Source organism: Nannobrachium achirus (assembly GCF_963921795.1).
Source record: "Nannobrachium achirus genome assembly, chromosome: 9".
NCBI classification, from domain to species: Eukaryota; Metazoa; Chordata; class Actinopteri; order Myctophiformes; family Myctophidae; genus Nannobrachium; species Nannobrachium achirus.
The window spans coordinates 42,891,257-42,914,418 of NC_137818.1; the positions used below are offsets into that span (position 1 = coordinate 42,891,257).

Sequence of the window (23,162 nt, forward strand, 5' to 3'; positions counted from 1 at the left end):
CACAACTAAGGTACCATGTACCTGACAAAATACTTCCTAAACGTCAAGGATGTACATCATGTCCACAATTACAACACCAGAGGCAGCTACACAGATCAAGTCCAACCCAGATTTGGCTCAAACAAAGGGTTAAATTTGTTCTCCTGCTATGCCGTAAAAAAAGTGGAACACCCCACTGAAGGCCTTAAAGGAGTGTAAATTCCTACACTCCTTTAAAACCTCTCTGAAAAGTCACTTAAGGCGGCTAGCGACTCGAAACTGGTAAAAAAAAGAAAATGCCTATCCTTACCCTGACCTTTCTACTGTAAATACCATTTATTTTTATTTCGTTTTTATAACAGTTTTTTGATGATATCTTCTGAATAGTACTGTGTTTTATTTGTCTGTCATTTAATGTTGTAAAAAAAAAAAAAAAGGACAAATGCTTTCTTTCTTGTAGTGAACTGCATGTACCTTTTCCTGTGCAAACTTCTACCAAAGTCTTCAACCAATCAATCAATCTATCAGACATGCATCTCTCTCTCAATTCAACTAAATTTAATTCAAAGGAGCTTTATTGGCATGAGAAAAACAATAAGGGAATAAAGAAGTGTGTAAACAGAGCTGTGTTACATTGCAACTTAGGAAAACAAGATTACAAAACCATAAGAATTGTGCTTTTGCTGTCAGTCTGTGGCGAAAAAAAGAACTTCTGGGAACTGTCAGAGTGATACATGGGTTGCTTGACTCACACACACACACACACACACACACACACACACACACACACACACACACACACACACACACACACACACACACACACACACACACACACGTACTTTGAGTATTTTCCAAATTCCAATTAGCCAAAACGTTGTATCTTTTTATCTACTCCACTACATCTCTTAACATATTGTACTTTCACTCAAATTAAAACTTTAGTTACTACTAGTAGATGCTACATCCTACATATAATTTTAGAGATCGCTCAAATTCAAGCTATTTAGTCGCGTTTTTATACCACTTCTGTTCAACTCAACTTCAGCCTGTTGTCAGGGCAACGGTCCGTTCCTCCAGGCCATGGGATCTGTAACCCCACACCCACCACTCTCACAGTTTTCTCTCTCTCTCTCTCTCTCTCTCTCTCTCTCTCTCTCTCTCTCTCTCTCTCTCTCTCTCTCTCTCTCTCATGTGGTTTGCCTGCATGCATGTGGTTTGCCTGCATGCACGGGTCACTCATGCACCGGGTGCATTTGATGTGTGTCTTATCTTCCGACGGGTATGGCAAAATTATGTAGAGCAAGCGCATTCTCACGCACGCACCAGTTACAGTTACTTTCTCCATAACCCACACTCTGCACATATATTGGAGCACATATCTTCAAACGGGTAAGGTCTAGTTTTGATAATTTACAAAACATACATTAACCTAACCACTTCAGCCCATTTCGTCCATTTGAAAATTACTTTTGGTACTTTTTATGCCAATAGTACTTTTACTCAAGCAAATTTACTTGTAACAGAGTATTTCTGCATAATTGCAGTATAAATACTTTAAAACACGTTATAAGTGACATTACAGTATTTACCTTTACAACATGTATCCAGATGTCCCGCAACTCAGTAGTTAATTGTCAATTCCGCGCAGTGCATGCCGGGCTGTAGGATGAATCACAATGGCGGTGCATCAACAAGCCAGGAGACTTCACTCGCTCTGTTATTTACTTTCTGCACTGTTGCTCCAAGCCTGGCTGACTGTCGCCGACGGCGTGCAGTGGGATGACAGCGGCTACTTGCTGTACTGTCCTTGCATGGGTAAATGAACGGTTTGGGTCGCAGAAACGGCCATATGATCGTACTAGTGTAGTGAGCTAGCAGCTACATGGTAGCTACATACAGCCTACAAGACAAGTCATTCAATTCTGGACAGTAGAGCAGCAGTGTTTCTCAAACTTTAAAATGTCAAGGTCTCCCCTTAACTCTGACAGTATACACATGGAACCAAATGGACCCGTCCTAAAACGGGTCCATTTGGTTCAATTTGTAATATACTGTAATGCTGCATTCACACTGCAGATATATAGTTGAACGTTTTGCTTGCTTGGTCAATGTTATCTCAATGGAAACCAGCTTTAAAGATAGAGGAGATACACAGAACAAAGCTTTGAAAGCTTTAAAGCTGGTTTCCATTGAGATAACATTGACCAAGCAAGCAAAACGTTCAACTATATATCTGCAGTGTGAATGAGGCATTCGAGTTACAGACTTGGTCAATTTAGACCCCTCTAGTCTAAAGCAGTGGTTCTCAACCTGTGGGTCGGTCGGGACCCACAGAGGGGTCCACAAATTATTTTGTGGGGTCCCCAGATGATTAACTTAATGTGCAACATGTTAAAAGTATTCTAAATTGGATATACACAAATAAAGCCACCCTGTTGAACCCTCTGTGTTGATTTAATTAGCTTTTCTATTTGACAACTTTCTTAATATATTATGATTTCTGAGACAAGTGTTTTGTGTTGTTCCATGTTGCTGCTCAGGTCGCTTTGGAAACCAGGCCGACCATTTACTGGGCTCGCTGGCGTTTGCTAAGATGTTGAACCGCACCCTGGCAGTGCCACCCTGGATAGTGTATCGCCACCATGCACCCCCATACACTAATGTACGTAGTGCTGTGGTCTTCCTTCCACCATGCACCCCCATACACTAATGTACGTAGTGCTGTGGTCTTCCTTCCACCATGCACCCCCATACACTAATGTACGTAGTGCTGTGGTCTTCCTTCCAGCCCTTTTCACATCAAGTTCCATCATTTATTGGGGATGACATTTAGCCTCTCAGACCCCAAACTTTAGAGTTTGTCCACAGTTCCATGCTGTATTGATGTTGGTACCATAGGAGAGATAACAGGCAAACGTTGACCAAAATAACAATTATTCTACATTATCTAATTGTGTTATTAGATATAATACATTTATTATTTTTTACTTTTAGGCTTTGAAGTTACACTGGGCAGATATGACGAATAACTTAAATATACCGTATAAAGAAATTACTGACATATTTAACTTAAAAGAAAAAATAATTGTGATTATCTCAAATAATTGCGTTTAGACGATTACATAATAATTGAGACATAGCTACTGACCTGGATCATTTATTTGTGCTCTGTTCATTTTACATCCCTAATTCTGCCCTCTTCTCTCCTCAGGTCCATGTGCCCTATAGTGAGTTCTTCCAGCTGGAGGCCCTGTCAGCGTACCATCGTGTGGTGAGCCTGGAGGCCTTCATGGAGCAGCTGGCTCCAGAGCACTGGCCCCCAGGACACAGGAGTGCTTACTGTTTTGAGACCACAGCCCACCGGAGTGCGGACAAGAAGTCCTGCCCAATGAAGGTGAGAGCAGAGTGGAACCTTTACAATTGCCGCTGGTGTAGGCGCCTGCCTTTATCAGAACGGGTACACATTATAGTGTATTATTATTTTATGCTTTAAATGCTTAATATTTATTTGGCCACGGACCAGCATCTCAACATATTTAGTTCCAGGGACCACTCAGAAGCAAAATTTTAGTTACAAACGTTCGCTTTGAAAATACATATATTCAAAGATTTGCACACATTTTCACAACTTTTTCAAAAATAGCAGATCTACAAGCTCGCAGCGCGGCACTCGGTGCCGCGCTGTGAGCTTGTATATCTGCTATTTTTCACTGGTTAAAGCATTCAATAATTCTAGGCCTAAATGGGTTAAGATGGACTGAAAATACCTCTAAATGGCTGTGGAATCATGATTTTGGACTACTCTAAATTCAACTATGGGTTGAGTAAAATATTGTCCTAGTGTGGCTCTGCAGAAACTCTGAATATAAGGGTGAAATATTGCCCTCTGCTGGTATGAAAGTAGTGCTGCAGAATGAAAACATAATAATTCTGACATTCATTCCTGCCCAGTTCAAGCTGGCTTCTAGAGACAGAACTTCAAAGTACAATGGGTATCCGCCACTAGGTACACAGTCTTGAAGTCTTTTACACTGAACTTGGCAAATTTCAGACAAATTGACACAGACACTGTATGAACTATAAAGTATGTTTAGTGGAGAACATAGGATAAACCTCTTCCAGAACCACAAGGGTGTCAGAATGATCACATACAGTAGATGCCTAGCTCTTTTGCAACCACATAACTGATTCATTTTACATGGTATTAATTAAAGAATACGCCCGCACACTGCCGAACTGCATGGTAAATTAATCTGCTCCTGTACCGTGCAATTCGGCAGTGTGCGTATTATTTTATTTATGTATTTATTGATGTGCACTTGTTTGCCTACGCACCTACTCTTGATGTTTTTATTCTAGGTGTGTGAAAGTTTTCTAAACACATGGTATTAATTACAGGCACAGATCAATATTTCTGATCCATTTTCAGGACGGGAACCCGTTTGGTCCATTCTGGGACTATGTGGGAGTGGAATTTGACAAGTCTGTCTTGTTTGGTGGCATTTCCTTTAGCAGCTACCACCAATCTAACTGGATGAAGAAGTGAGTTTTCCGTTGAATTAATAGTTTTAAATATGAATAGTAATGAGCATGACTAAACATTTCAATGCTGCTTTTTGAATTGTAGTTGGCAAAGTGGCCACCAAATGACTTAATTTTGTTGCCTGGTTCTAGGCCCCTGAGTCCCCAGTTGTTATCTTTGCTCATCCTGCCTATCTTTTTAAGTGATTCAGCGTTTGCCTAAACCCAGGTTGAAGAAATAACCAAACTAATCATGATTACACGTGTGTTTAAAATTGATTCTGTTCTAAGGCTGCCGATATGTCAGTTACTACTGATTACCCCAAGAATAGTTTTTTATTCTGCTGTCTTGTACAGTGGTTCTCAACCTTTTCAGGCCGCGGCCCCCAAAATAATCACATTTTAACTGGGGACCCCTCCCCCCCCCCGACGAGCACTAAGAATTGAGGCATTACATTTTGTATAACACGGCTCTATTGTGAATAGCAGATCTACATGCGGCGTTGTGAGCATGTAGATCGGCTATTTTCACAATTTCTGCCTCTAATATTTAACAATTTGCCCAATGTTTAACCTGTAATTTTAGAGGTATTAAAAAAAGGCCCTTACATTGACACTTTAAAAATGTGCATATACCCTCTATACACACTTAAACTTTATGTTGGTTTGTTCACTGTTGAGTGAGAAAACAATGTTTCACATTAAGTTAATCATCTGGGGACCCCAACAAATAATTTGGAGACCCCCCTGGGGGGGTCCCGACTCACAGGTTGAGAACCACTGTTGTAGTACACTTTATACAATTCCATTGTTTTTAGAATAGACTGAGGTGTCTGCATATTTACTCTCTAAAATCCCCTGCTTGAACAGGTTCCCTCCAGCAGAGCATCCGGTCCTGGCCATGCCCGGGGCCCCTGCTCAGTTCCCCGTCTTAGAGGAGCACGCGGGGCTGCAGCGCTATGTGGTGTGGTCAGACAGCATGGTGAAGGAGGGCGATGAGAAGATCGCTGCCCTGCTGCCCAGGCCATACGTGGGCATTCATCTACGCATTGGCATTGACTGGGTGAGATGGACAAGCTTAGTCAAAAAAACTGAAATGCAATCGATAGTCATCCATTTTACTCCAACCTCTCGCTCAGTTTACCTGATGACTCACTGACTCAAACCCATTCACTTTCACATACACACCGTGTCTCTAGGACATAATGTGCACCATCATCTTCACTTCTGATTCTTAAAGGGGCACTCCACCACTTTTCAACCTATCTTCATATAATTGGTCCTCACTCAAAAATAGCTTTTTTCTTTTTTTTTCTTTTTTTTTCTCAGAGGAGGGCTGTGGACAGGTCAGAAACCCATAGTCTTGTGACATCATCGATTGTCAATCCAGCTTATAGAAACTGCAGGCTTTCTATTTCTGAAAAGTTGCAATTTTAAAGTGGAAGCCATTGTTCTCGCGATAATACAAATCTAAATATTTCTTTCAAAAATATTGATTAATTTTTTTTTTTTGGAAAATGATGATGTCACAAGACTGGATTCTGGACTTCCCACAGCTCTCCTAGGAGACTTGGACTGAGTAGAAAAAAATTGTGATATTTTATCATGAACATTAGTGAGGACCTATTATATGAAGACAGGTTGAAAAGTGGTGAACTACTCCTTTAAAGACACACTTGATTCTCATTTCTCCTGCCCCCCCCCCCCCCCCCCCCCCCATCCTGTAGCAAAACGCCTGCAAAATGCTCAAGAGTGGCGAAACAGGTCCGCACTTCATGGCGTCCCCCCAGTGCGTTGGCTACAACCGCCAGACGGCCCTGCCGCTCACCATGACCATGTGTCTGCCCGACCTGTCCGAGATCCGCCGGGCTGTCAAGCTGTGGGTGAGGAAAACCTCGGCGCGCTCTGTGTTCATCGCCACAGACTCAGAATCCCACAGTAAGGAGATCGACAAGCTCTTTAAGGGCAAGGTAGGTTCACTTCGCCTCTTTTCATAGAAATTGTAACCAGAAAGAGGCAATACTGGGAAATTGCAAGTGTGGTTGCCGTGACGCGAGTCACAATTGCAGATGAATTAGCATCTTAGCATTTGAATTTTACCCATTCAAGTCCATACTGTCTCCGACCACCAAACATTTCGTCAGAGAGTTCTGACTTTATTCACTAATAAATCTCTGTCCTTGTCCGTTTTATGCCCATATATAGAGATCAATATTAAGCCCTTATCTTGGAATGCCCATGATGTCAGAGTCAGACATCATCTCCATACTTGGGGGAAAAAGAGTCAATGGAGAACGTTAATTCACTAATAATTGAATATAATTTAAACTATACATGATGTATTTCTTAGCAAAATGCAAGCACATGATTCCCGATGAAGCCGGTCGATTTTACATATGGCACGAGTGTGTGCCACAAAAACTGTGGGAGGAGTAGCGCGGCAAAGTAATGTTTATCCGGAAAGATGGAAGAAAGTCGGACAAGTACTATAGTCTGGTTGCCCTGTTCGGGCTACCACACTAATTATAAAAGTAGCCCCAGCTTTAATAATTAGAACCTCTGAGATGTGTGTTTAGATTGTGTATCCTTAAATGTGATCTGAACTGACATTTAGCAGCACAACAGGTTTTGTGACTATGTTGTATTTGTACAGTGAACACACATGCAGGAACACTGATCTATGTGTTGGGAAAATAAGAATTCCCTTCCTGTAGAGTAGAAATAATCTGCTAATAGGCCAAAGACTAAGCCACCTGGAACAGGGTTTGTCTACGTCTTCTAGTTGACTAAAAAAAATAGAATTGAAAAGGCATTTTAGTTAACTGGAATAAAAAATAAAAACGTGGCTTAAAGAAAAAAGGAAATGTCCGTAGTTGTCTTTATCAATATTTCATACGTAAACCTAATCTACCTTCCAAATTATTAGCTGTGCCAGTTTTTTCAAATGGTCAAATTTTTTAAATGGTAGATTTATTTATTACACAATTCTGTGACCTTTTTTAATCTCAAGCCTGAAAAAAATCCTTGTATTATATTATTATACTGTAAATGTGCAAAATCTCTTCCTGCCTACGTAGTTGACATGACAACAAGCAGCTAGTTTGTTCAATGTTCTTCCGGATCTTTCCTGTATAGTGCGGCTTCACCACTAAGCACCGCATTGTGATTTTGCAGCTTCGTTCACAAACTGCATGCATAATAACTTACTATTCATACGATTGGACAGGGAGACCATGCCTTTTGTAGACCCTATGTCACATTTGGTCTTAAAGGTAGGGAAAGTGATATCATTCTTTTTGTTTTAATTATTAAATAGCTTTTTATTCTGATAGTCCTAATTCATATACTGTTTGTTCAGTAACTGGAATCTCCCTCTCTTCAGCTCTTTAGTAAACAGAAATTGCATTGTCAGGTCAGGATACCACTTTGATCAAATCAGCAGAGAACTTGCACAGGTACAGAACTGATTAAATAATTGGAAGTGGTGACAAACAAATGAGCAGACAAAATCGGAACTTGATTGAAGCTGTTAAATGGGTACTCTCTCCTGATTGGCTGTAAATGGCAACCCTCCTGAAAATGTATTTTCTGCTTATTAAAGAGGTGGAGAGATGAGGAGAACCCTGTTACTGAACATACACTTTTTTTACTATCATACAGTTTAAAAATGTTAAAAATCACTTACCCTACCTTTACAATATCTGTTAATAAATGTTTTTACTGTTTTAAATGGTGCTCACGGGACTTAAAATGGATACATCTCAATCTGGCTTCCTCAGGTGAAGGTGGTCAACCTCCAGTCAGACTCTGCCCAGATGGACCTGTACATTCTGGGCCAGGCTGAGCACTTTGTTGGCAACTGCGTTTCTTCATTCTCTGCCTTTGTGAAGAGAGAGCGGGACGTTCACGGCCGCCCGTCATCCTTCTTTGGCATGGACAAGCCTGGGAGAGTCAACAAGAGGGAGGAACTCTGATCAGAACAGTTTTGGATCAGATATTCTATCTCAATACAGCGTTTCCCCTACAATTGTACAGGCGTGTACCGCCATACCAACACATTCCTTTCATCAGATTGTTTTTGCTGTTGACATTAACGCCAATAGCCTTCACATTATTTGGAAAGTGACGACTGGGGAGCCTCTGTGCAGCTCTGTTCTGAAACAAACGTCTGTCATTACTCTTTGATCGTTACCTTGGAAACTCTTGATGGAAGACTACTTTTGAGTGAGAGCTGTAAATTGGACAGTTGCATATTTACCCCAACTATGACTGCAAGAAACATGAAGTGGATTTTATTTGTAGAATGTTTTTTCTTCTTCTATGGCATAGATTGCACAGCTTATTTGTATGTAAATAAATGGAGCTTTGTTATAAGTCTTGAACACAGACCACCTGATGCTCCATCCAACCATGCCAGTATGCCACCCTGCGTGCCATGTTTGTTTAGTGGCATTTGGGCTTATGGCAGCAGGCCTGAAAGGAATTCTTATGGGAAACACTGTTGTTTATCTCTAAAATAGTGAGTCAGGACCCAAAAATGGGCCACACAAGTTGTCTTCTGGATCGTGGACAAAGATTTAAATAGACGATTTACAAGCTCACAACATGTTGCTTTGGGATGCTTTGTGAGCTTCTAGATCTATGTTTTGAAAATGTTTGAACTATAATTACCCAAAATGGGGACACCAAGATAAGTGTTGTTTAACATATCAGGTGTTGATTTCATGGCCAATCTAATTACAATGCTTGGTACCAGCTCAACACACTTTTAATATCACACTCTTAATTTTCCACTGAGGATAGTACCTCTTCAATGCAGCTGGTTGTAATAGTGATGTCCAACCCTCGGTGTAGGACAGCATTAAAGAACAATGGCGGAAATAATCTTTATTTCACCTGTCAGTCAAAAAAGAAAAGGCCATGCAATTGCTCAACATTGATTCATTAAACATTTGCACTGGCTAGTTTAAAAGTTTGACAGTATTTCGGAGCTGCTATGCCCTATAGGTAGCCTATGGCTGGGTGATATGGACACAATCAAATATCACAATATCTTTGACCAAATCAATGACAGATCTATGCACACAATCTATTTTCAGTGCGATGCGCTGTGAGGCCTAAGTGATTAAACCCAGGAAAAGTCAACAATTTTGTATGATATTACCGGTATTAACCGTATGCAGTAGAAAAGCACAATACAACTTAATACGAATCCGTGGTGAAACCACAAGGAGGCCAGAATGCCATAGTGAAGCACTTGGAAGAACGTGAACATTTGAGTGTGACAGAGTGTGCTGTGTAAATAAATGTAGAATGTAACAGACAAGCTGTTAATCTGAGAGAAAATGTGTCAATTTGGTAACAGGGTGTAGCCACTTGGCAAAAATAATTGAAATGTATGTCGGTTTGGGATACTATGACATGGACACTTCTGCAACCTACACATAGTCACTTTACAATTTTCGTATACCCTTCAACACTCAAAAGATGTTAAAGTGTACTAATATCAGGGCTCTTCATAGTTGTTTATCAAAACATGTGTTCCATCTGGGAAGTATTTACAATGACATGAACACTTGCATACATACTTACAGTACATATTTGTAGCTGTAACCACATGTCTTGCATTCCTGTCAAGTCACCCCATTGAACCGTGGGAAAGACTAATGGTGATGTCAATCCTGTTGTGAACTTGTGATGATCATGTTCTCTCTCTCTCTCCATTCTTCCAACCGACATTCTCTGTTAATCCTATATAAGGATACTTGGGGCACAAGCAGTAACTGATCCTGTGCATACTAATTATAGAAAGGGAAAGTGTATGTTGATGAAAATGTGTTTACCACTGTGACTTTCTGTACCAAAATGTTGATAAGCTGTCTACTGAGTGTCCCATGGACTGCAATGATGTTTATGAATGAAAACGAAATGGGTGGTGTTTGTTAATGGGATACAAAACTGATTATACTGTCCAAAGTCTGAAATGTTTAAAACTGCAGATGAATGACAAAAGTGGTTGTTTTGTGGGCAGCCAATGAATGAGGTAATGTTAGTTGTGCATTTTTATGTTTTTAATCAATAAATAGATTTTTGTATTTTTAAACATTAGCCTCTGGCTTATTTATTTGCTCAACTCACCGTGACAAAGCACGGTGGATTAATCAGCTGATGTGTTCAATTTGGCAAGGCTTGTTGTCATACGGGTTGCCAGGTTTGCACGGAAGTCCGCTACTCCGTTAGTCCGCTTTGAATGCTGCTTATTAAGTTTTAACCCTGAGGCAGGCACCACTGCACCAGGCTGTGATAAACCGCTTATATCAGATTCAAATGTAAAATATAAAAACAAAGAAAAAACGCAAAAAGGCGACAACTAAGAAACCACTAGCTCTGGTCCATAGCCTTTAAGAAGATCTCCTTTATGTCACCCATGAGCCCTTGCGCTCACAGCCGCGGTAGCCCAGGCTGCTCAGCCTCACGTCCCTCTGTAGTAACAAAATAAAAAATACGCTTTTGCTACTCACAAAAAAAGAGACGGTTCTAAGATGTTGAAAGCCTACTTTCCTTAGTGGGAACACTCGGAGCCCCTACCTCACGTCTAAAATACACTTTTTGTCCAGAAAAGAAAATATTTCACCGGAGGTTTTAGCTACTCCACACCGCCCTCTACAGATCCTGTCAATATAAATTTCCATTGACCAGACTTTGCCTTCCGGTGAAATATTTTCTTTTCTGGCTAAAAACTGTATTTTAGACGTGAGATGGGGGGCTCAGAGTGTCCCCACTCCCCACTAGGGAAAGTAGTCTTTCATCTCCCCAAAGCTGTCTTTGTTTTGGTAAGAAGGGAAAACTGTATTCTTTATTTTTTACTACAGACGAGGAGGTGCGCAGCCTTCCCTGCGGCACAAGGGCTCATCGATGACAGCGTTAAGGAGAACTCCAGAAGCGTCAATTGGGTATGGCAAGCTATGGCAGCTGCCATACCTTGGCTACAGGGGGAAATAATAAAATGTACTGTAACCGTGCCTGTTGCTAAGGTATGGCAACATGACTGGTGTCTTGCACGCGCGCGAGGGCGCGCGTGCAAGACACCAGTCATGTTGCCATACCTTATCTTTTTCTGAACTAACGCTACTGGAGAACTCCTCCTCCTAACGCTGTGGACCAGCGTTTAGAATCCACCTACAGTCGTCGTACTGCCAGCGCAACCTGGCAACCGTTCTGGATCCTTTTCAGGGATGAACACAGCGGCTAATGGCTGACTGGGAGCTCTGGATTAGCTAACGGTGTTGACTAGTAATGTATATATTTTTTATTTTGTCGACCTAGCTCTGACTCGAACAGTTGTTAAGCTCCTCCGTGTGTTCTGTATGTCTAAAATGCAAGTCGTCGGTCTATGGTGAATGACACTGACCGCTACCTCGCTAGCATTAGCTGGGTAGGTATCTATCGTCTCCCCGGTCTGTTTGTCGTTGCTAGGCCGTCTGTTTGCCACTGGCAGTGGCATTCTGACATGCATTAACTATTATGCTATAGTATTATCATCAGTGGAGGAAAAAGTAATTAAATGTTTTACCTAAGTAAAAGTATCAATACTGCAATGTAGAAGTACTCTGTTACAAGTAAAAGTCCTGAATTCAAAATGTACTTGAGTAATATAGTACGAATGTGTTGGCATCAACATGTATTTATTAATTAGGCTACCAAAAGTGAAAGTAATTTGTGGATTAATGTATGTTTTATAATATAATCATTTATATCTGCAAAATAACCAGTAACTGAAGTTTTCAAATAATTGTAGAAGGAAAAGTGTTGGAATTGGAAATACTCAAGTAAAGTACAAATACCTTAATATTGTAGCCTACTTGTACAAGAATCTACCACACCACTGTATATTATACTATTATAAACCGTTCATTGAGACTGACGTTTCAATGAACGCAGAGAGACATTGGTGGTGATAATTCATACTTGCTGCCTGGTTGAAGGAGCTAATATTAGCTGGGTTGGGGCTGTGCCATTAGGACATTAGCTAACGTTTACTGTACATTACTTGCCACAGGCTATTATTACATAAAGCAGAAGCAGTAAAACCATCGCTCTAACAATCCAGAGTAGCAACATTTAGGATGTGTGGTGTCGTTAATGTGACATCAACCTAGAACCTAGTAAAGACAATCAATCGCTCTGTTTCTCTGGAGGTGACGGCTGTCAATGCCAGTTAAAGTTAAAGCTTTATTTTGGGGCATTATTATGTTTCATTTAATGTCAGTGTAGACTAGAGTGAATGGAGCATAGGTCTGTGCAGTTGGTTCTTGCATTTGTCTGTGTGTTATGATTTTTGGTATTATGGCTTTTTGTTGTCACAGCTTTGTGTTTATTTCCTAATTGTATGTCAAAATGATTTTATTGTAATTGCTTTTAAAGGTGGCGTGTCACCGTGATGATGGTTGCCAACTGGCTGGACATAGACCATGGGCTCTCATCATGACTCATAGGCTTTGATGTGGACATCGTGGACACATTGATCTGGAATCGAAGCCGAGCTTGACCACAGAGAGGATAACGCACTGAGCGGTGGCGGGTTTTCAGCCACACCTCACGAGTCACCACCATGTCCAAGAGCAAGAGCCCGGAGTCTGTCAAGGTGGTGGTTCGCTGCCGGCCCATGAATGAGAAGGAGCGGGTGGCCAAGCACAGCAGGGTGGTCTCCGTCGATGTCAAACTGGGCCAAATTATCGTAAAAAACCCCAAGGAGGCCTCGCACGACCACCCCAAAGTCTTCACCTTCGATTCCGTCTACGACTGGAACTCCAAACAAGTGGACCTGTACGATGAAACCTTCAGGCCGCTGGTGGATTCGGTCTTACTGGGCTTCAACGGGACCATCTTCGCCTACGGACAGACGGGTACGGGGAAGACGTTCACCATGGAGGGTGTGAAGAATGACCCAGAGAAGAGAGGCGTAATCCCCAATTCCTTTGACCATGTCTTCACACACATTTCACGCTCCCAGAACCAAAAGTACCTGGTGCGGGCGTCCTACCTGGAGATCTACCAGGAGGAGATCAAAGACTTGCTTTCCAAGGACCAGCAGCGGCGCCTCGAGCTCAAAGAGCGGCCGGACACGGGCGTGTACGTCAAGGACCTCTCCTCGTTCGTCACAAAGAGCGTGCGCGAGATTGAGCACGTCATGAATGTGGGCAACCAGAACCGCTCGGTGGGCTCCACCAACATGAACGAGCACAGCTCGCGCTCACATGCCATCTTCGTGATCACTGTAGAGTGCAGTGAGTTGGGTGTGGACGGCAAGGACCATATCCGGGTGGGCAAGCTCAACCTGGTGGACCTGGCGGGCAGTGAGAGACAGGCCAAGACAGGCGCTCAGGGCGAGCGGCTCAAAGAAGCCACCAAAATCAACCTGTCGCTGTCGGCACTGGGAAATGTCATATCGGCTCTGGTGGACGGCAGGAGCACCCATGTCCCCTACAGAGACTCCAAGCTCACCCGGCTGTTGCAGGACTCGCTGGGCGGCAATGCCCGCACGGTGATGGTGGCCAACATCGGCCCGGCGTCCTACAACCTGGACGAGACCCTGACCACGCTGCGCTATGCCAACCGTGCCAAGAACATAAAGAACAAGCCCCGCATCAACGAGGACCCCAAAGACGCCCTGCTCAGGCAGTTCCAGGAGGAGATCGCCAGGCTCAAGGAGCAGCTGGAGAAGCGCTCGGGGAAGAGGAAAAAGAGGAGGCACAGGAGGGCAGGCGAAGAGGGCGACGCTGGAGAGGAGCTGGAGGATGGGGAGACGGAGGAGGATGAGGATGGCGAGGATGATGATGAGGAGGAGGACAGGGGTGACGGGGGGGACTACTGGCGCGAGCAGCAGGAAAAGCTGGAGAGGGAGCGGAAAGCCATCATGGAGGACCACAGCCTGGTGGCCGAGGAGAAGGTTCGGCTGCTCAGGCAGAAAGAGAAGAAAATGGAGGACTTGAGGAGAGAGAAGGAGGCTGGAGAGCTTCTCACTGCCAAAGTCAAGGTAAGCAGATTTTATTATTGCTAAATTGGATGTTTGCCTGCCAGTTATTAATGGCATTCTATAAGCTCATGCCAGAATCAGTCGGGAGCCTGCACTTACTGTATCTAGCTACTCCTATGCATAACATAATCGCTTTAACAAAAGTGAAATTGTTCTTTACATCAACGTTAAGACTTTTTCTATCACATGGCTTGACCTGGGCTTCTTGTCCTTTTCTTCTTCCAGGCTATGGAGAGCAAGCTTCTGGTGGGAGGGAAGAACATTGTGGACCACACCAATGAACAGCAAAAGATCCTGGAACAGAAGAGACAGGAAATCGCTGAACAGGTAAATTCTATGAGGCCTATCCTAGACAAATTTGCTGGCCTTCCCTTTTCAGAAGGCTATTTTGGTGTTCTTGTTAGGGCTGTGTCCCAAGTACAGTATGCAATATAAAGGTGTGTGTGTGTGTGTGTGTGTGTGTGTGTGTGTGTGTGTGTGTGTGTGTGTGTGTGTGTGTGTGTGTGTGTGTGTGTGTGTGTGTGTGTGTGTGTGTGTGTGTGTGTGTGTGTGTGTGTGTGTGTGTGTGTGTAGAAACGGCGAGAGCGGGAGATGCAGCAACATCTGGAGTGTCGAGACGAGGAGACCCTGGAGCTGAAGGAGACGTACAGCTCCCTACAGCAGGAGGTGGACATCAAGACCAAGAAGTTGAAAAAGGTAACTCCTCCCTCTCTGTAAGACATCTTATCTGACACAAAGACAGTGACATAAGAGGTATTATCAAGTATATGGACCTGGCCAAAATGAGAGCATTTGCAGTACTTGGGCTCACAATTTACCACTTTAACCCTGGTGGTCCTATTTTGGGCATGTCATTATGGTTAAAAACTGGTGAACTCAAGTAGGACAACACTGTAGAGTAGAGACAAAATCACATGTCCACCTTTCTCTTGCCCTGTCTCTCAACTCTTTCGTCTTTCCTTCCCCCTTTCTGTTCCTATACTCTCTCTCTCTGTCTGTCTGTCTGTCTGTCTGTCTGTCTGTCTGTCTGTCTGTCTGTCTGTCTGTCTGTCTGTGTCTCCCAGCACTTTGCTAAGCTGGAGGCAGTGAAGTCGGAGATCCAAGATCTGCAGGAGGCTCATATCAAGCAGCGCCAGGAGCTGGAGCAGACACTGAACGAGCTCACCAGGGACCTCAAACTCAAGTATGGAGCCCACGGATCACATTAACATGCACAGGCACACATACGCAGGGCTGGGCTAGACATGGATCTATAATATATCCATTACAGATGCCCTCCGCGCCGGACGAGACATCTGATCGTTCCCGGGGTCCGTTTTGTCCAATCGCCTGCTGTTTCTCACCGGACCTTGCCGCAAGGGTTTAAGGAATAGTTTGCAAAATCGTTTTCCTACAGATGATTATAGACAGGCGGTGGGGGTGGGGTCGCGCGCCTCTGAATGCACATGAGCCACGAGGTTTTCTTTTGTGTCGACTGTCGAGCCACAGATGTATTGACGTGCACTGGTGGAATTAATTGAGCACACTTTAGTAATGCAAATTATTTCTGCCAGTCCCTTTTCTCTTGCTCTCACTTGAATCAGTCTGATCCAAGCACAGCTCTCTCCTAATGGCCCAGAATTCTGGCTGTCAATTACAGTACCTCTAAACCACTGCCTCAGGCCATTACATTTCCTCCCTCAGTCTAATGACGCAGTACAACTGACCTGGATTCCCTAGTTAAATGTGGATGCCTTAGTCGGCCCTTGTTATCATCCACTAGTCCAGGGCTGTCAAAGTGGTGGCAAGTGGGCCACACCCGGCCTGCCAAGGGGTCTAATTTGGAATGATGTTGATTTTGATTTTGAACAGCTAACTGCCTGGTAACATAATACAGTGTGATGTTGAATATGGCTGAAACCCATTTGTATTTTGCAGACAATAAGCTGTAAGTGACAAGCTATGCGCTTCTATGCTTTATCTTAACACATCTGACTTTTAATCTGAAGGGATGCTTGGTGCCTTGGTGCCGCGCCGCTTTCTCCGTAGGCCGTCACTATTATTTTGAAGGGCCGGAAAGGGGTTGTTTTTGTTTTTTTGGATTATCACTTGACGGCAACGATTACGTCATCTAGTCACATGACAGTGTGAGCCCAGAAGAGAAACATGGCTGCGCCCAGCCCGAGTCTATAGTGTACAGTATGCAGACCACCCTTTGTATAAAAATGTATCTTTTGAGTAAATGAAGTCTCTTTATGGGCCTCTCAATGGATTTACTTTGGAGGACGTTCACTTCGCGGTAAGCGACAAGCTGTGCGCTTCTATGCTTTATCTTAAAAAGTGCAATTGTGCCAAAAACTAAACGTACAACTTTAATACAGATCATAAAAGTAGGCTAATCTTCTTCATAATAAACAAATGTGTAAACTGACTGACACACTGAGAGCAGAGACTGAAACAGACAATGGAGGACAGTCCATATTCAGGGGTACACTACTACTACTGAATGTGTAGACCTGACAAAAATGCTAATTAACATTAAAATGTTAATTTTGGAAAATTCTGCTTCACCAGTCCCTGCCTGGAAACCTGAGCTTTGTCAGTCCCTGCCTATGCCAATGCTCAATGCCCATGTGCAATTTCAGATAAATTGGCCTACCCATTGAAGAGAAGATTGGATTGAGACATACAATACAGAAGGACGTTCTATCAATTTTATAATACTATTTCTGTCCTGCCCCTTACTTTGCCTCTCCGTCTATAAATGTCTCTTGTCCGTCTGAGTGACTTGCTCTGTTATTTCTTGTGTGTTTTGCAGGCACCTTATCATCGAGAACTTCCTTCCCCTGGAGGAGAAGAACAAGATAGTCAACAGGGCCTTCTTCGACGAGGAGGATGACCACTGGAAGATGAAGCCCATCACACGCATAGAGGAGTGAGTAGATTCGCTATGAATAATACACATGGCATGATATACTTAGTTGGTGCTCCGAATGGTAGGAACTCATCAACTAATGTGGTGGTAACTAGAGTATGTGGTAGGGATGGACATCGGTATCGGCCAATATCAGAAATCGGCAGGTATCATATCAAACCGGCCAAATCGGTGATCGGCAGGTCACTGACATAAATATGCCAAAATCGGCCAATTGTATCTCTTGCACTGCACAGCATGATGCTCTGGTCCTGTGACGTAAACATTAGCAAGTAGCAGCCAGTCTACTTAGAGGCAGCCTACAGAATACAGATGGTGCCGATTTTGCAATGTAAGGATATATTCCATAATCCTGTGTCAATGTCGTCTCCAAAAAGAAGGGGGAGAAAAAGCATGCGTCACCTGCTTTCCTCCTGCCTAGTCCAGACGGTTATATTAGACTGGATATTGTCTGTGATTTTGGATATTGTACTATTGTGATTGATTTGGCATTAGTGTTCTTCTAGCTTATTGGTACTCAAATTGAAGTATGTCTTGTAGGCCTACTTGGCCTGAAACAAAAGGGTATTGGAGCAACCCTATTTCCTAGTTCTTAGCTAAAGAAATCGGTATCGGAAAAATCGGTTTTGGCAGGTCAGACCTTCATAAAACCGGTGGATCGGTATCGGCCAAGAATTTTGCAATCGGTCCATCTCTAGTATGTGGGCTTGAGTGCTACGAAACACTTCAGAACCATTTTGGAACATTGTCCCCAATGGGGCACTGTTGTGTTTTGCTGTTTGTGTAGTAGAGCTTATCGGGCTGTCACACATGTAGAGGATGAAGTCTTGTTGACTGTGTTGTATAAGTGAAGTCTTTTTGTTTGTTTTGTGATTGTCAGTGACCATCAGATGATGACCAGGCCGGTGTCCGCGGTGGGCTACAGGAGACCCCTCTGTCAACATGCGCGTGTGGCCATGATGATGAGGCCTGACATCAGATACAAAGTAGGCTGTGGCATTTCTTTTTCGTCGACACATACTGTCAAAAAGGACACATACTAACATTCTTTCTTGCTGTCCTGCTTTTTCACACTTTTCCTTTAACTGATTATAAGGGCATAGAACTGAAGAAAATTCAACATACTTCTGGTATTTCAAGCTTACACATAGCATGCCTATAGCCTCAGTTGGCCTTGCATTGGTGCAGTGCTATTTTTAACATTGCACGCTAAATGATAATTACCAGCACTCATTTGAAGTCATGCTGCTTCAAAACAAGTTTTTCTTTTCGTTAGACAAATGTGAGGATAAAGTAGTGAAAAGGGCAAAATACATATAATAACGTAATGTTACAGCACACTAATATCTCCAGAGAGACGTGGCTTTAAGGGTTCGGGGGTCATTTTAACCTCTTGCCTCTCACTTGAGCCACGAGAGGCACAACTGAGTGAGCTTAGGCGAGCGAGTCGCCGCGCAGAACGTTGCGAAGTCTGCTTCAGCCGACACAGCCACGACGAAGTTATGTCACAATTTATGTTTCTGTGAAGTTGGAAATCGGTCAGATTTGACCTGAACACTGCATGAAGTTTAAATAAATAAAAGTAATTACCAAAACTTTGTGTTGAGTCATTGGTTCTCAACCTGTGGATCGGGACCAGGGGGGTCCTCAGATGATTAACTTAACTCATCTAGTGCCTTTCGCGTGATGTCACGCAATAAGTACTAGAGTACGTATAGTGCCGAATGCGCGATGTCGCGCGAAAAGTAATATATTACTGTAACGGCGAGTAAAAATACCTAGTACAATGGCCGACGCTCCGGAGACGAAATCCGCGCTGATTTGTCATCATCACGGCTCCACGAGCACACAATAGTCATCCCATAACATTGAGGTGGACGGCCGATCTCATCTTTAATGTCCATTATCTCAAAACAACACTTTAGAAGCGAAGATGGAGGCAGATGCTCGCTTATATAACACATGTATAAACGCTCCGATGCAATCCAGCATGGCACCACGTAAACAATGATCGGTTCCGTCGCAGGATCCGATGACGTCAGACCGGAAGTACTTCCGGTCTAGACTTCTGGCCTTCAAAATAAGACAATGGCCGTTAATGGGGCCGGGAGGGGGCACTCTGGACCCCCTAATCCGTTAATGTCCTGGGCTCTGGATGAGTTAATGTGCAACATTATTTTCTAACTCATCAGTAAACAAACCAAGATAACATTTAAGTATATGGGCATCTGCACATTTCTAAACATTTCAATTTAAGGACTTTTTAATACCTCTAAAATGACAAATTAAACATTAGCCAAATTGTAAAATATTAGAGGCAGAAATTGTGAAAATAGCCGATCTACATGCTCACAACGCCTCGCAATGCTATTTTCACAATAGAACCTTGTTATACAAAATTCAACGCCTCAACTCTTAGTGCTCATCAGGGTGGGGGGGTCCCCAGTTAAAATATGATTATTTTGAAGGTCGCGGCCCGAACTGGTTGAGAACCACTGTGTGCCATTCGCGAGATGTCTCGCGAAATGTACTCGAGTATCTGTAGTGCCATTCACGGGATATCTCGGGAAAAGTAATAGATTACTGTAACGGCGATTACATTACCGAGAAGAATCGCCGGCGGTCCGGAGACGAAATCCGTCGCTGATTTCGCATCATCACGGCTCCACGAGCACAAAATAGTCCCATCCATAACATTGAGGTGGACGGGGGATCTCATCTTTAATGTCCATTATCTCAAAACTACACTTTAGAAGCTAGGATGGAGGCAGATGCTCGCTTATGTTGCACAGTTATAAAAGCTCCCGGTCGGCCATTACACAACTCCACGTGGACACGGATCGGTTCCGGCGCACGATCCGATGACGTCAGACCGGAAGTGATTGCGCGGTGGACTTCTGGCCTTCAAAATAAGACAACGCAAGTGAATGGGACCTGAAGGAGGCACTTTGGACATTATAATCCGTTAATGTCTGGGGCTCTGAATGAGTTAAGTAACATATTTGTGGGAGCAGATTCATTTCATTGTGTCCTCTCACCCACCCCCAGGCTGAGAACATCCTGCTGTTAGAGATGGACCTGCCAGCCAGGACCACTAAGGAGTACAAGGAGCCCGTCATCGCCCCCAAGGTGGCGGCGGCGCTGGAGGACGCCCTGAGGGACGAGGACGAGATCCAGGTGGACGCCTCTGGCTTCCACAGCAGCCTGGGGACCACCCCGCCGGCCAGCGCCAACGGCAGCCTCAAGAAACCAAAGTCTGGGTGAGAAAACCCCTCTCGTGCACTGTAAAGTCGTCTGTGTTCATTTAACCCATTTAGATAGGGTGCGCATTATTACGCGTCATTTTATGCTTTAGCTATAAAAAAATAGCAGATATACAAGCTCGCTGCGCTGCACCGAGTGCCGCACTGCGAGCTTGTAGAGCTGCTATTTTTAAAAGTCGTGAACATCTGTGCAAGTCTTTGAATATTTCGACCCGGATCTATAAGTGTCTTCTAAATCCTTCTAAGGTTTTTTGAAAAACATATGTTTCTATGTCGGTGGTGCTCAAACCTTTTCATGTGAAGGACCCCCAAACTGATATGTATTTGGCCATGGACACCCCGTCTCCCCCAGAAGCAAATATTTGAGTTACAAATGTCCGCTTCAAAAAAATATATATATTCAAAGATGTGCACAAATTGTTATGATTTTTCAAAAATAGCAGATCTACAAGCTCGCAGCTGCTATTTTTCACTAGTTAAAGCATTCAATAATCCTAGGCCTAAATGGGTTAACAGTGAAGGTTTATGTATTTAACTGTCATAGTTAAATAGAATGTGCCGTAAAGTGTAAGTGATGTTTTGAAAGCTCTATATTCTGTTAGTAATCTATATAGGGTGTTTATAGAGTGTTTGTTTAGTAAAGGGCCAGCAGTGATGTTTTTACACATTCTATTTTGTATTTTAATTAGATCTTTAGAAAAGATCTATAGAATAAGAATCAACGTTTTTATTTATCCTCTGCTGTGCACCTCTGAGGTCTCAACTTATTAAGTTGTACGGTAATTCGCTATGCATCATGTACACAGCTTTTGCGGTTTATTTGCTAATAAAGTTCTTCTTTCTCCCTTTCGTCTTCCGCCTTCGCTCCCCAACGCCCAGCCGACCAAGAACGGGCAAGAAGTCGAGCACCCCCACTTCGCCCTACGGCACCTCCAGTCCAGGCTCTCCTCTTTATCCACAATCCCGTGGCCTGGTGCTAGGATCTCCTCTTTACCCGCAATCCCGTGGCCTGGTGCCCAAATAACCCCCAGCCTTAGCATCGCTACTAGCATTCACTCATCCACGTGCACCTTTCCATTTTGGGACCCAAACACGCTGAGATTATAACGTCACTGTCGGGCAGAAACCTCTTATCTCCAAGTTTCAAATGTGTACGTTCTTTCGCAAAAAAAAAAAAGCCCTGCTTCATCTGACAAGGCAGTCTCACAAAAGTAGTGAAAACAGCAGATCTACAAGCACACAACGCCTCGCGGTGCGAGGCGTTTTGTGCTTGTAGATCGGCTGTTTTCACTAGTTTAGTTCTTTTTTTTTAAATGATAAAAACGAACGGTTTTGGACATACATACAAGGTTTCCACCCGACAACGACGATAAGTTTTGTTTTGTAGCAGAGGGGAAGGTGTTTTGTTTTTCCCTCTTTATAAAGACATCTCTCTGAATGTCAGTTATGTAAAGGAGACTGTGTTATGAAGACGAGCTTTAAAGTCCCATTGAGTGTTTGTTTTGTGTCTTAGACGAGTGATTATGTACAGAATACTTGTAAGTGTAAGTAAGTATGTATACTTGTGATACTTGTACTGTAAGTGTACAGTGCCAGAGAGCAGAGAACGTTAACAGATGTTGGCCTCTTGTCACATGTTGCTGTGATAGCTGAATGCTGTTCTGCCTGAGGTGCGCTGGACAGAGATCGATACACCACAACACACTGAAGACACATTCCATGTTCACTATCACCTCTCCCAGCTGCTGTACTCATGTCAAACACTAGGCTACAACGTCTCGCAGCGGCTTTACACATGTCAAACACTAAGGTTAAAATGCCACGTGGGTCACTGTGATGTCAGCGACCTGGTACGTGTCCCACCCACCCCACTAATATATCAGGGTTCCAAGGTGCCTTAAGCTGCGTCTTTTAACCTTTCCCTGAGGTGTGCACTCGTATTGTTTTCTGCTCCTTGCACTTCATTGCATAGTCAGGTGACAGAGATTAGCAGAGGTTGTTTAAATCAAGTGCACACTTAAGGCAGAAAAGTAGAGTTTTTGGACACAGCGTTCAGTCGCCCCCAGGTCCCCAGGGGAGGGCCACAGGAAGGGATGGGCAGGTATCAGGGTGGTGGTCATTTGTACCTCATCTGCCTTTTTATTGTTCCGAGACGTCCTTGGAATGAACTGATGATAGAAGTGTCAACACCAGAGCAGAGTACTCGCAAATGTGCCGCGGTGCCATAGAGCTCAGTTAAAACACGTAATGGACTTGAATGGATCTGAATACGTAGATAGATGGTCTACTCCACAATCATGACTCCTGCCAGTGATTAATATGCAGTCTTAAATTGACATCTCTCAGATGCTCTCTGCTCCCCGGAATCCAGACTGGGGCCCCCCTGGGCAGGAACCTCCTGGTGCTGCCCGCCTGCTGCTACTGTACAGGGTTCTAACCCACTGTG

At 43.5% G+C, this 23,162-nt stretch overlaps 2 protein-coding genes across 2 annotated transcripts; both read left to right on the forward strand.

Moving 5' to 3' along the window:
* Positions 1-1,654: 1,654 nt before the first annotated feature.
* pofut1 (protein O-fucosyltransferase 1) lies at positions 1,655-10,541 on the forward strand. Its single transcript, XM_080733279.1, has 7 exons — positions 1,655-1,797; positions 2,523-2,644; positions 3,194-3,376; positions 4,412-4,524; positions 5,374-5,566; positions 6,231-6,473; positions 8,283-10,541. Exons 1-7 carry the CDS (start codon positions 1,659-1,661, stop codon positions 8,475-8,477), a joined length of 1,188 nt encoding a protein of 395 aa, XP_080589405.1. The 5' UTR covers positions 1,655-1,658; the 3' UTR covers positions 8,478-10,541.
* Positions 10,542-11,758: 1,217 nt separating this feature from the next.
* Positions 11,759-21,797, forward strand: kif3b (kinesin family member 3B). Its single transcript, XM_080733422.1, has 9 exons — positions 11,759-11,938; positions 12,928-14,539; positions 14,765-14,866; positions 15,113-15,235; positions 15,604-15,722; positions 17,337-17,453; positions 18,334-18,439; positions 20,502-20,713; positions 21,596-21,797. The coding sequence occupies exons 2-9, from the start codon at positions 13,115-13,117 to the stop codon at positions 21,738-21,740; spliced, it is 2,349 nt and encodes a 782-aa protein (XP_080589548.1). The 5' UTR covers positions 11,759-11,938; positions 12,928-13,114; the 3' UTR covers positions 21,741-21,797.
* Positions 21,798-23,162: the final 1,365 nt, after the last annotated feature.